This window comes from Podarcis melisellensis, assembly GCF_964234715.1.
Source record: "Podarcis melisellensis genome assembly, chromosome: 10".
Taxonomy (NCBI): Eukaryota; Metazoa; Chordata; class Lepidosauria; order Squamata; family Lacertidae; genus Podarcis; species Podarcis melisellensis.
In genome coordinates, this window is record NC_138542.1 from 45631673 (window position 1) to 45645068 (window position 13396).

Below are 13396 nucleotides of genomic sequence, written 5' to 3' on the forward strand. Positions count from 1 at the left end.
AGGCTTGCGGTGGGGAGAAAAGCCCTTCTCCACACCGCCAGCCTGGCAAGCGGTCTCCATAGGAACGCATTAATTGATTTTTAATGCATTCCTATGGGAAACCGTGCTTCGCAAGACGAAAAACTCGCAAGACGAAAAAACTTGCGGAACGAATTAATTTCGTCTTGCGAGGCACCACTGTACTAAATAACACCAGTATGCATATTCATAAATATAGCTTGATGCCCACTACTGCTGAAATTCCCAAGTGTTAACTTGAAAGTCCCTTAGAATCAAACCTTATTAAGCACCTCTGTGTATCTGCATGTTCCTCTAGTTTTTTGTATATACGGTTACAAATATATTGGATGGCCACCAGTCATGGATGTTTTACTTGATATTCCTGCAGTGGAGGGGGTGGAACTAGATGACCCTCGAGGTCCTTTTCAACTCTATGATTCTCTGATTCTAACTTGTATGCTTGTATCACCTTTTATTATAGAACAGCAAACTGTTTTGCCTGCAGAGGGATATTTGAACACCTCTCAGTGAAAAGTATTGTGCATATCCCTGCAGCATCTATTATAGACTGGTCACCTCTGACAATATTTAAAAAAAAATTAACAGTTTGACCACAATAAAAGTATTTTTCAATACTTTGGTGCACCTCTCCGTATTGTTATGGAGCTAAGGGATTAAACTGTTTGCCTTCAGTATTTCAGCTTGGGATCAAACTCCACTAACTAGAAATTTGTGTTTGTGACAAAATACTGGCGTAGTAGTAGAGGTACGGTCTCCAGTCTGTCAACATGCTCAGAAGAAGAATAGGACCGTGGGATCTCACCCAGTAGTTCCTTAAGCTTTTAAAAATCGTACTTCTTAAAGAATGCATGTCCGACTACACTCAACTTTCCCTTGCCTCTGTATCATGAAACCCAAGGTTACCAGTAATTCCACTTTGTTGATCAGTTCCTTCCTGCTGGTGAGGACCAGGTGTAAGATAGATGAACCCTTTGTTGCTTCTTCTATCTTATGGGAAAGGAAATTGTCAGCGGGGCAATGCAGGAATTTGTTTGACCTTGCATTCTTGGCAATTTGAGTTCCAACAGATAGCAGGGTTGTTGAAGTCTCCCACGACTACTGTAGGTCTCCTTTTTGAATGTTTGGCAATCAGCTATAGGAAGGCATAATCCAAGTCTTCAGGCCTGTATGGAGGTCTATAGCAGACACCCACAGTAAGGCCACTGTTATTTCCCTCTCCTACAATTTTTACCCATATAATCCATTGCTCCAGCTGCTGACTGACAAGAGTCCAGCACAGATTTCTGGACTAAATTTTGCAGTGGAGTTCCAGACAATTTATCTGAAATACTATGGGACTGTGCTCATGTGGTAACTGTATTAAGACTGTTAAAACTGCAGAGAGTCTCCTTCGGTGGAGATGAGCTTCTAGTCTTTCCTTATCAGCTGAGTCAAAACAGCTGCTCTGCCCCAGCATCTGTCATCCAATTAAAATATATGGTTTTTAAGCCCACGTAAAAGTAAAATTAAAACAGATAAAACAGATATGCTCCTTGCCTTTATGTTGCAATTAACATTGACAGCTGGGCCAACTGACTTTAAAACTATTCAAAATAAAACCAAATGAAAGCAGACCACAGAGCTCAAGGGCAAGCTGCCTTACTTGTTGTCATCTTCAACTGGAAGTTGAAGTAATGAAATAGCCCTGCTAATGCGGGATTGAAAAATGCAAGAGAAAACTTTTATTTCTGTGCTAAAGAGTGTTATGTCCCTGCACTGTTAAATAATCAATAAAAAGGCACAAGAAAAACCAGCGTTCACGTAGCTTTACAGTGAAATTTCTTTCTGGGTTCAAAAGTTCAGATAACTTTCTTAATTAGAACAGTCCACCTCTGTAAGTATATGCAGTCATTTTTGGGCTGAAGCAAAAGCAGCGCCAATGCTTCAAAATGATATATAGATATGCTTTTTTACAAAATAATAAAACATTTGTATAACATAGTGACATCCCCAACCTTTTTTGGTTAAGTCTTCTTCAGGGGCACTTCTCAAGACAATTTCTCAATAAAGGCAACTACTTTTGAAGAGAATGTCCCAAACGAATTTTTAACCAAAATGCATTGCAAATTTTACTATCTTATAAAGGTACATGTATGTGTAAATTAAAAAAAATAAAAACATGAAAGTAACTGTGAGAACTTTCTTAGTTTGACTTTGTAAACTCAAGGAATAACATTATCAGACAAGAGACAAACATGTTTATTACTATTCACAATAACTATTTTAAGGTGAAAACAAAAAGCAAGGTAAGTGTCTATTAAGCTACACAGACTTCATCAAGCTGCTTGCAAGACGAAAGGCTTATCTGAAGATAGAACAATAAACTTGGTGGTCTTCTCTCTCCTACTAGTGCCCATACCTAGAAAGAAATTTATTCTCGTTTTAGAACTCAGCAGCAGTTATCAGTACAAAATCAGCTTTTAAATACACTCTGAAGTTGGCTAGCTGTAGGATCTATTGGATACTATCTGCAAATCTGGAGACTATCGGGTCTAGATAACATGTCAGAGATGTGCCCATACCACCTTTAAATTCACTTAATCTGTACAGGCTGGTTATTCTGCTATTACAAAGATGGTGATCAGATTTAAAAATGCAATGAATCAGTAGGAAACAGACATCATGCCCCTATCACATCTGGTTAATGTCTACTGCAACTGACCCAACATATAATCAGGGTGGGTGGGTGTGTATGTATGCGCAGAGGACATATCTCAGAATTTAAATGTGTAGCAGACCTACACAAATCCTCTAGCATAGGGCATAGGGAACCTCTGGTCTTCCATATATTGCTGGACTTCCATCATCCTTGACAGTCATACTGGCTGGAGCTGATGGGAATTGGAGTACAACTGCTAGAGGGCCGTAGGTTTGCCACCACAGCTCTACCAAGCAAATATTCTTTACTCCAGAACTATATTTACCTGTCACTTTTGCAGAGTGAAGAGATGATTCAGTCTTATTAATTCATATATCAAAGTACTTAGGGAGCAATGTTTAATAGGGGAAGACTACCTTATATATAAGTATTTGTGTAATGCAGAAAAATAATTAACTGTAACATAAACAAAGAGGACAATTTCCTGATATTACACAAATTCCACATCCTTCTTACTACAAGCAGTGAGCTTGCACATGTCACCTAATATGTATGCCATGCTTTTGGCCAGAAATAGTAATAGGTCCAGCTAACCTAGTCAGAACTTTAAGAAATCTAATGCTGCTCTTTGGTTCTTTATAGCAAATCAGTGCTCAACTAGCCAAGTTTTCCATTAAAATATACTTGATCAACAACAGTGTGTCTTAAAAAAAGGGAATACTGAACAGATCCCTTGGTAGAAGGGAAGCTCTATTTAAATGGATTTGAAAACCCAAACTATTCATGCAATGAGATGTACACTATGCTTTCACTCAATGCCACCTTTCTCTGCTGTCTAAAGGGATATTAAGAACTATGCTAACTTGCACTTGTTCATCTACGTCTTTGTAAGGCAGATGCAGTGGTGGGAGGCAGAAGTTCCTGTTTCAGATTCAAGGTGAGCTGTAACTACATTGAGTATGTCTGTTTTGAATTAAGGGGTATAGCATGGATGCTTAACTCTACTCCCCTTGCTAACAAAAGGCATAAGATACTTACTTCTGGAATTCCCATTCTCGATTGTCTAATGGACACACCTGCCGAGTCTTAAGCCAACGAGAGATACAATGGAAGTGGAAAGCATGCTGAAAAAAGAAAGCTCAAATTACTCAAACAGCATGCTGCAACCTGGGTGCACTGCAATTTAGTAAGTTATATTAGGAAATGATGAGATAACAGCAGAGAGCAGAAAACAGTCAACATCCAGAATTGTAGAATGTGAAACAGTTTCAGTGAGCACAACTATATAAATAACCAGAGGAATTTATAAATGTTAACTAGTCAGAAAGGAAAACACTACATTGGTTTTCTGTACAAACTTGTGCTTGCTGAACACAACAGAATTTTGGGCTACCTTAAAGCAGCTTTAAAACAACAACAAAAATGACTTTTAAAAAGATGGGAAACAGAAAGGGGCTGAGAAAGGCTTTCACAGTGAAAACAGACAAAATGTGACCTACATTACATCTACCCTTCTCTCCTCATAGCCACAAGTTTTTGTTCTGTCATACGAATCTACTTACTTTTAATTCTATTCTTTTTACGTTTCACCACCGCTTTGCTGTAAGCTAGAGTGGATATTTCAGCATATGTATGGGAACATGCACAAACAGAACCTTCTTTGCAGTTTTCAATGCTTCAGGTTTCACAGTCAACAAGGCAAGCTACTTTTAAAACAGAGTATCTGCTTTCCTCATAACTGAAACAGCAGCAGTGAAAATGATAAAGAAAGCTGTATCTGAGCATCTGGTTCCCTTATGTACTCTTTAAGAGTTGCTTTGGAGATTATGGCCTTGCAAAAAACTTTGAAGTTCTTAAAAAAATTGCAATGTATGTACATAATTTGGGCCTCTTCCATGTGAAATTTATAACAAGTAATAATAATAATAATAATAATTTATTATTTATACCCCGCCCATCTGGCTGAGTTTCCCCAGCCACTCTGGGCGGCTCCCAATCAGTGTTAAAAACAGTACAGCATTACATATTAAAAACTTCCCTGAACAGGGCTGCCTTAAGATGTTTTCTGAATGTCAGGTAATTCTTTATCTCTTTGACATCTGATGGGAGGGCGTTCCACAGGGCGGGCGCCACTACCGAGAAGGCCCTCTGTCTGGTTCCCTGTAGCCTCACTTCTCGCAATGACGGAACCGCCAGAAGGCCCTCGGCACTGGATCTCAGTGTCCGGGCTGAACGATAGGGGTGGAGACGCTCCTTCAGGTATACAGGACCGAGGCCGTTTAGGGCTTTAAAGGTCAGCACCAACACTTTGAATCGTGCTCGGAAACGTACTGGGAGCCAGTGCAGATCTCTCAGAACCGGTGTTATGTGGTCCCGGCGGCCACTCCCAGTCACCAGTCTAGCTGCCGCATTCTGGATTAATTGCAGTTTCCGGGTCACCTTCAAAGGTAGCCCCACGTAGAGCGCGTTGCAGTAGTCCAAGCGTGAGATAACTAGAGCATGCACCACTCTGGCGAGACAGTCCGCGGGGAGGTAGGGTCTTAGCCTGCGTACCAGGTGGAGCTGGTAGACAGCTGCCCTGGACACAGAGTTAACCTGCGCCTCCATGGACAGCTGTGAGTCCAAAATGACTCCCAGGCTGCGCACCTGGTCCTTCAGGGGCACAGTTACCCCATTCAGGACCAGGGAATCCTCCACACCTGCCCGCCTCCTGTCCCCCAAAAACAGTACTTCTGTCTTGTCAGGATTCAACCTCAATCTGTTAGCCGCCATCCAACCTCCAACCGCCTCCAGGCACTCACACAGGACCTTCACCGCCTTCACTGGTTCTGATTTAAAGGAGAGGTAGAGCTGGGTGTCATCTGCATATTGATGAACACCCAGTCCAAACCCCCTGATGATCTCTCCCAGCGGCTTCATATAGATATTAAAAAGCATGGGGGAGAGGACAGAACCCTGAGGCACCCCACAAGTGAGAGCCCAGGGGTCTGAACACTCACCCCCCACCACCACTTTCTGGACACGGCCCAGGAGGAAGGAGCGGAACCACTGTATGACAGTGCCCCCAGCTCCCAGCCCCTCTAGACGGTCCAGAAGGATGTTATGGTCGATGGTGTCAAAGGCCGCTGAGAGATCCAGCAGAACTAGGAAACAGCTCTCACCTTTGTCCCTAGCCCGCCGGAGATCATCAACCAGCGCGACCAAGGCAGTTTCAGTCCCATGGTGAGGCCTGAATCCCGATTGGAAGGGATCCAAATGGTCCGTTTCCTCCAGGCGTGCTTGGAGTTGTTCAGCAACCACCCGCTCAATCACCTTGCCCAAGAATGGCAGATTTGAGACTGGGCGATAGTTGGCCAAATTGGCCGGGTCTAAAGATGTTTTTTTAAGAAGCGGTTTAATGACCGCCTCTTTCAGCGGGTCTGGGAAGGCTCCCTCACAGAGGGAAGCATTCACCACCCCGCAGAGCCCATCGCCCAGCGCTTCCCGGCTCGCTTTTATCAGCCAGGATGGGCAAGGATCAAGGAGACAGGTGGTCGGTTTCACTCGTCCAAGCAGCCTGTCCACATCCTCGGAGGTAACAGATTGGAATTGATCCCATATAACAGGACCAGACAGAACTCTAGCACTCTCCCGCCCTGGCCCTGCTCCCACGGTGGAGTCTACCTCCTTCTGAATCTGAGCGATTTTATCTGCAAAAAACTTTGCAAAAGCATTGCAGGAGATCTTGGGGTCCCTACCAGGCCCCGGTGGTACAGGTGGTTCCGATAAACTGCGAACCACCTGAAAAAGTCTCCTGCTGCTGTTTTCTGCAGATGCAATGGAGGCGGCGAAGAAGGCCCTCTTCGCCGTCGCCATTGCCACTTGGTAGGCTCGACGTTGAGCTCTAACCCGTGTCCGGTCTGATTCAGAATGAGTTTTCCGCCACCGGCGCTCTAGCCGTCTCAACGATTGTTTCATCACCCTCAGCTCCGGGGAAAACCACGGGGCTGTCCGGGCTCCATGCAATCGGAGAGGGCGCTTCGGAGCCAGACAGTCAATTGCCCTGGTTAACTCCGCATTCCAGCGGGCCACCAGGGAATCAGCTGAAAGGCCATCAACTTGGGATAAAGCATCCCCTACCACTCTCTGGAAGCCGATTGGATCCATTAAGTGGCGGGGGCGGACCATCCGAATCGGTCCCACCTCCCTGCGGAGGGGAAGGGTTGCGGAGAAGTCCAGTTGCACCAGGAAGTGATCTGACCATGGCACTTCTTTTGTTTCGCTTTTAAGTAGGGCCCCATAATAAAATGTCTTGTGCGTGTGCATGGAAGAGGGTGAAAAAATAAAAAACTAGCATCAAAGGACAAGATTCCCTGCTCTAACTTCATATACAGTATAAATAATTTTAAAGTGCAACCAGTCTGCATACAAGTCAAAAGAGCATAAGGCTTCTTCATGCAAATAAGTGGTCTGATAACACTTAAACAGATTGGCCATTGCTGGAAGCTGGTAGATAAAAGGTTTTTCCTCTGAGAATTCAAACCAGTGCAGCTTCATTTCTGACCTGCAATAGTAACAGTAGATTACATTGCAGAGCTTTCGAAAGCTACCCTCTTTAAGCACAGCCTTCTGATCTGCAGTAAAGGTATGATACAGCAAGGCCACTGAATACTATATTCCGTCTAACCTGTAATGTGAGGATATTGTGGGGGTAAAACTATATGTGCAATAGGAGTCCCATATGACTGGATACCATTGCGGGCTTGCTGGAAGTCACTGAACTGTAGCATTCAATGTGAATTACACTTCAGAGCTATTATAAATCACTTTCCCTTGTTATTCCAGTCAGTAACATGAGCACAATGAACTACATTGACTTTGGATTTTTTAAAATGTTTCATACTAAAAAAGAACTGAGTTATAAAGAGCAGGAACTCTTTGCTGTTACCTTTTGCATTTTGGAGGTGGTGGTGGAGTAGACATACTTGTACCCAATCCCAGATCCTTTAAAATCTTGGCTTTCACCAGTTATTTCTATTGGCAGCTCTCAATTCCATATACTGGGACATCTGTGAACCAGGAAATTACCTATCCGGGCAATGAATGTTCTCATCACCCTTTTTATATCTGTCCCTTACTCCCTCCTCCTTTCCAGCGACTCTATTCCATTCTTCCTCTGACCTAGTTTTCTGTTGTTTTCAGCCATAATCCCATGCCCATTGAGCATGCCCAGTCCTCCAACGGACTATACTTGTTCCTTCTAAAGATTTCCAGTACTTCTGCAAACCTCATGGTTCTCCTGTACTGAGTTGGCTGATACTTCCCTCTTATGTATGGGTGCTGCCATTTTACCTATGTAAGTGTGGGAACTCGTTCCTGAAGATTAAAAATACACTCTAAGTGGATCAAGTAAGCCATTATGTATTTTGTGATGATTGATCAATTTGCAGGTCATAATTGTTTGAGAAGCAATGCCAATTACCTTCCTGCAAAGACAGTTAAGGAGGACAGGGTGCATGCGCCCTCTTCATTCTTATATTCTTATTTTCCTTCTATCCCTATCTACTGTTTCACATCTCAGCCTTGTATTTCATTTGACTCTTGTTTTCTCAAAGTTTCCATGACTTTGATACCATAAACTTTACTTCTTGATGAAATATACTTCTAGGTAGTTTCCTAGACTGATATGAAAGTAGAATAGGGTCAGCCTTTGTTATAGTTGAAGAAGAGAATCCTTACATTGCAGACACCCCATGCAACAGTGCATTCTTCGGAGGTAGCTGATGCTTGGTTAGCTTGACATTCTATGCCTATGAGAACAAGATTTGTGAACACAAATTAACATGATTCATAGCAAGTGACTCTAGTAGATGAAAAACAATGTAAATTGTTGGTCAAATGTGGGTATTTTAGAACATCATTAAAGAGGAAGCAGTACTGTACATTGACAAGGGAAGTTCAGTATCACATTTTTTATTCATTCAAATATTTCTAGGCTACCTTTCAAGATTGAAGCCTTTCCAAGGAGGAACACATTAATATGCAGTTTCATCAGTGAATATTGAAAACATACAATCCAATCTAAATTACAACAGAACATTCAATTTAAATAAGTCCATTAAGAGAAACTCTTGAATTTCCATCTTTGTTATATCATGACAGAAATGGCTGCAGCACGACAAATTTATAAAAGCCAGTCAACTAAGTATGCAGCAAGTGATATCAAGTTTTCCTACTGTCCGCCACAGTGGAGTGAACAGATTCCCTTCCTCCACAACTGCTGGGACTGGAATGGGCTTGTGAGCTCAGCACAGGTTGGGGAATAAAGTTGTCCTCCACTAGGCTACTGTGATCTAGCAAAGCACAATCTCTCACCCTCACTAGCTGTGATGGGTCTAAAATGACATTCTTGAGTTGAGCATTATTGGAGGCACAGGGTTGTATCCAGTATTAGTCATATGCAGCATGAGCCCACTGGAGCGAATAGACACACTTAACTTCACACATCAGCATCCATGTTGGGTTGCTTCTCAAGTTTATGGGAAACGTTTAGTCTGATACAGAGAGGATTCTCCTAGACCAGGGGTCAGCAAACTATGGCCCATGGGGCACAAGCGGCCCATGAGGGTCGTTTGGCCGGCCCATGGACCCCCGCTGCCCACTCAGTTGGCTCCCGTGTGCTGTGCTAAACCGGTGCAGAGCAGAATGGGGACCACCTTTCGCGATGCTGGCCGGCTTTCCATTGGCTGCAGAAAGCTCCTGCAGCCAATGGGAAGCTGTGCACGCCTCCTCCATGCCAGGAGTGCCGGAAAGAGTGTTTGCGCATGCGCACTCTGGCCCACCGCAGCGTCTGCAGGACCGTGAACCAGCCCAAGCCACAAAAACTTTGCAGACCCGTATCCTAGACTCAGAAGTCACTTGTTACCAAATCAAGCACTGTAGTATACAAAGACCATTCAAACAGCTGAAGAGCTTGATTTGAAATTTAGTAATTTATTTATAGGAATTTCTATACCACAGTTAACATACCAGAATAGTATTTCTAAAAGATCTAAGAGGCTAAATTAATTTTATAACCGTATTTTCTTTTCTGAAGTCATGGTTTTTGCCACTACATAAGGAAGTTCAGTTCAGTGAGGGTCTGGGGATAAAGAAGAGAGTTCTGAAGCTATGACACCACAATAAATAGGGTTCCTAGGAGGAAACAAGTACAACTAGTTTAAATTTACATTGCAGATGTAGTTGTAATTGTAATGGCTGCCCTAACTCCATCTCTGTAACCTAACATCTCAATTCATCAAGAGTCACTGGGGCAGCTGCAAAGTTATTTCCTTCATCACTTCCCTTCACTTTGCCATGAACCTGCCCATACATAGTTATACTGCTCACCTCCTACTTCTATCTACAGGTACTTACACAGATCCATAATATGGTTTCTGCAAATGGCACAGTTGTCAACCACGATGTCCCAAGCCCAGAGTGCAACTGCATTCCACTACAAGAATAAAAGACATTTATCTGAAATGCATACTAATAATTTTTGAATGAAATTACTTTCTGCATTCCTTGCCAGCATTCCTCCCGATTCAAATATTAACTTTTCATCCATAGAATTAGGAATAGAATTATTCAACCCCAGTACCAATGCACATTTATAGCCTACCAAGGAGCACATCACATAGACAGGTCAGTTTGCTTAAGAGAGATGGCTTTGAACTTCATCCAATGCTGTAGTTAAGTTTTCTATGCACAGACTTCTAAAAAATAATCACTTTATGCAGCTGAATTGTAAAGAGGAAATATCATGGCCTAGATTACAGCCTGTTATTTTCATAGAATGCAAGTAAAACAAAGCAAGTACCCAAGCATGTCAGAGAATCACTATCAATGGCCTGCAGGGGCTGAGTATTGACAGTGACTTTCTTTCTTGTACCTGGGCCACAAGTGAAAGGCTATCAAGACATGAAAAAGAACATTATAGTTCAACCTTTAGTATTAAAAATTTTGAGGAAAATCACTAGAAATTTTTGTGTGAAGTAATCCCTACAACTGAGACAGGGTTTCCCTCCTGAATAGTACTTTCACATATATAACTGCAGATCTCAAAACTGGGTAAAGTGACAGCAAGCTAACACTTCATAATGACAAGTTTAACTTGCTCCTGCCACTTTTATGAACCAGTAGTGTTATAATTACCTTTTTAACTACACTAACTAGTTCTAAAGAGTTTAGGAACTAGCTAATTATTCAATGGCCTGAACTATAGCTGAGTTATAGAAGAGCCAGCTTCCTGACGCTTTCATCACTTCCTCCATGACTCTGGTAACTTCAAAATAAAGATGCGTATCCCGCCATACCTCCCTCCCCACAAGGTTGACTTACTCCACTACATGCAGCTCAAGTCAAAGAGAACAGAAGTGTCAGTAACGACAACTCCCTCTCAAATGGGACATGCGAGTAGAGTTCACGGAAACTAGGCCTCCCTTTGCCACCAGGTGATAACAACAACCCACCTGTTTACTGCCTGCGCTCGCCTTCTTCTGTTACAAACCCTCTTTCGGCCCTTGGGCCAAAGACGACCCCCGTCGCTCGCAGGGCCTCCCTCACACGCCTTCCCCCCATACAGTACGTTAAAACGAAAGAAGAGAAACCGGTCTCCGGCGAGAATGAGGCCTAGCCCCTGCCACCAATACTCTCGCCGCTGGCGCGGCCCCGAGTCCCGGCGGCCGTCACAGCCCTCTCACCTTCTTTACTTCAAAGCGCTTCTTGCCGGCACCGCTATTGGTCCCACTCGGTGTGTCCACATCCATCGCAGCAGCCATTTTGGATAAGCCAGTCCCGGCAGAATGCTACCAGCGCGCCTGCGCGGGACTTGGGAACGAAGCCGCGCGGCATTTTCTCCTCTGCGTTGCGTTGTTTTGGCTTTTTTTTTTTTTAACCCTGCCTCCCTCCGTGGCCGCCTCCCTCCTCCCTCCAAACAGGTGTGTGTGTGTGCGGGAGAGAGAGAGAGGAGGGGCCTGGTCACGTGCCGACCGTCTTTCTTAAAGGCGCTCGTCAGGGCGGAGCCCGTTATGCAGGGCCTGGCGTCGTCTTCGCCTTCGCTCATCGCGGAGTTGCCCAACCCAAGGGCGGGGGGAGGAGGAGGAAGAGGAGATGAGGGGAAGGGCCCAAGCGCAGGCTCGCTTAAAGGGATACCCGCAAATTACTCAATGTCAGCTCCTCAGGAGCGGAGAGGGCCCCCAAAACCGCCGTGAATTCGGCGCCAAGGCCGAGTGAGGGGAGCTGAGAGTCTCTGGCCTCTGAAAAATCACATTAATCGGTTCTCGCCCCGTGGGGGCGGCGGTTTCTGCTCTCCCCTCCCGGCGCTGCCCATCCATCCGCCCGCTCTGCTGCCGCGCAGCCCTAATTAGGATGACTAATCCTTGCTAAACCAGTGGCGTAGCTGATCTCTCGAGAATCCATTATTAGCCTCCGGCATTGTGTACAGCGCCACCCCCACAACCCCCCCCCCACAACCCCATCGCTTTTGTCTTTAGCAGGGAGATGCAGCTCGAATCCCCCCCCCGCGCGACTCTGCAGCATCGGGGCTGCGACGGATCCTATGGATCGAAAGCCCCCGAGCAGCAGATCTGCTCGAAAGGAAGCCCCCCTTTAGGCGAGCGGTGGTGGTTCCAAGTAGCTCCACGCTTGAGAGCAGAAGAAGCATGCACACAGATGTGTCCTGGGCATGTTTATACTTGTAAGCAAAGACCCGCGGAGCTCCAGGGGTCTTGCGTCTGAACCATCATCGTTTCTGCACAGTCTACCCAGTCAAAGCGTTCACGCTGAATGAAGTCCTGAAATGGGTTGGCTGGGAGGGCACCACGGGCAGCTTCGGCACCCAGGAATATCTGCGCAAGCTAGGGTAACTTCAAACAAGTTGCACCAGAGCATTATAAGTCACTTCTTATACTCCATATGCGCCTGCCTTCCTTTTGATATCTGGGGGAGCAATAGGTGAGGTTCCCTAGGCCCCTGGCAACAACCCATCAGGAAAAGAGAGATGGAGTGCAAGAAAATGCCACCATCGCACTTTACACTGATGCTCCAAAAGCTACAATAAGATGTACACTTACTTGAAATTGAGTGCCATTGAAGTGAGTGGGATTTCTCTCTGTACTTATAAATATGATTGGCCTGCATGGTTGATCTTATTTGTTCCTGCACGAGCAGTGTCCACAAGAGCGTATATGCAGCATAACAGAGACTTTTTCAAATCCTGGAACCAGACTAATCTGGTTGGCCACAGCAAAAAAATGTACATTCTTTCCAGTGGACACTAACAGGACCACAATACAGTAGTACCTCGGGTTACATAGGCTTCAGGTTACATAGGCTTCAGGTTACAGACTCCGCTAACCTGGAAATAGTGCTTCAGATTAAGAACTTTGCTTCAGGATGAGAACAGAAATCGTGCTCCGGTGGCATGGCGGCAGCAGGAGGCCCCATTAGCTAAAGTGGTGCTTTAGGTTAAGAACAGTTTCAGGTTAAGTACGGACCTCCGGAATGAATCAAGTACTTAACCCGAGGTACCACTGTGCTAGAAATAAAGAAAACATTTAAAAATATTGTTTAAGACACATATTCTCTTTTCCAACTCTTTTCTTTGTAAATTGGGAGCTGTTTAGTGTACAGTATAAACTCGTTGAGAATTTTGAATTCTAACTTGTAGTTATAGCTTGGATCCCGAATGCCTTGTGAATCAAATGTTTTGGCTCC

At 44.4% G+C, this 13396-nt stretch overlaps 1 protein-coding gene across 2 annotated transcripts; it reads right to left on the reverse strand.

The window, feature by feature from the left end:
- Window positions 1–2241: 2241 nt before the first annotated feature.
- Window positions 2242–11566, reverse strand: RBX1 (ring-box 1; the record flags this gene model as incomplete). Of its 2 annotated transcripts, XM_081928493.1 has the most annotated exons (5): window positions 11383–11558; window positions 10055–10133; window positions 8378–8448; window positions 3698–3783; window positions 2242–2419 (listed from the first exon to the last, which is right to left on the reverse strand). In XM_081928493.1, the coding sequence occupies exons 1-5, from the start codon at window positions 11458–11460 to the stop codon at window positions 2407–2409; spliced, it is 327 nt and encodes a 108-aa protein (XP_081784619.1). In that variant the 5' UTR covers window positions 11461–11558. The 2 variants fall into 2 exon arrangements, with proteins under 2 accessions (XP_081784619.1, XP_081784620.1); XM_081928494.1 differs by lacking the exon at window positions 2242–2419 and having other exon boundaries at window positions 3694–3783; window positions 11383–11566.
- Window positions 11567–13396: the final 1830 nt, after the last annotated feature.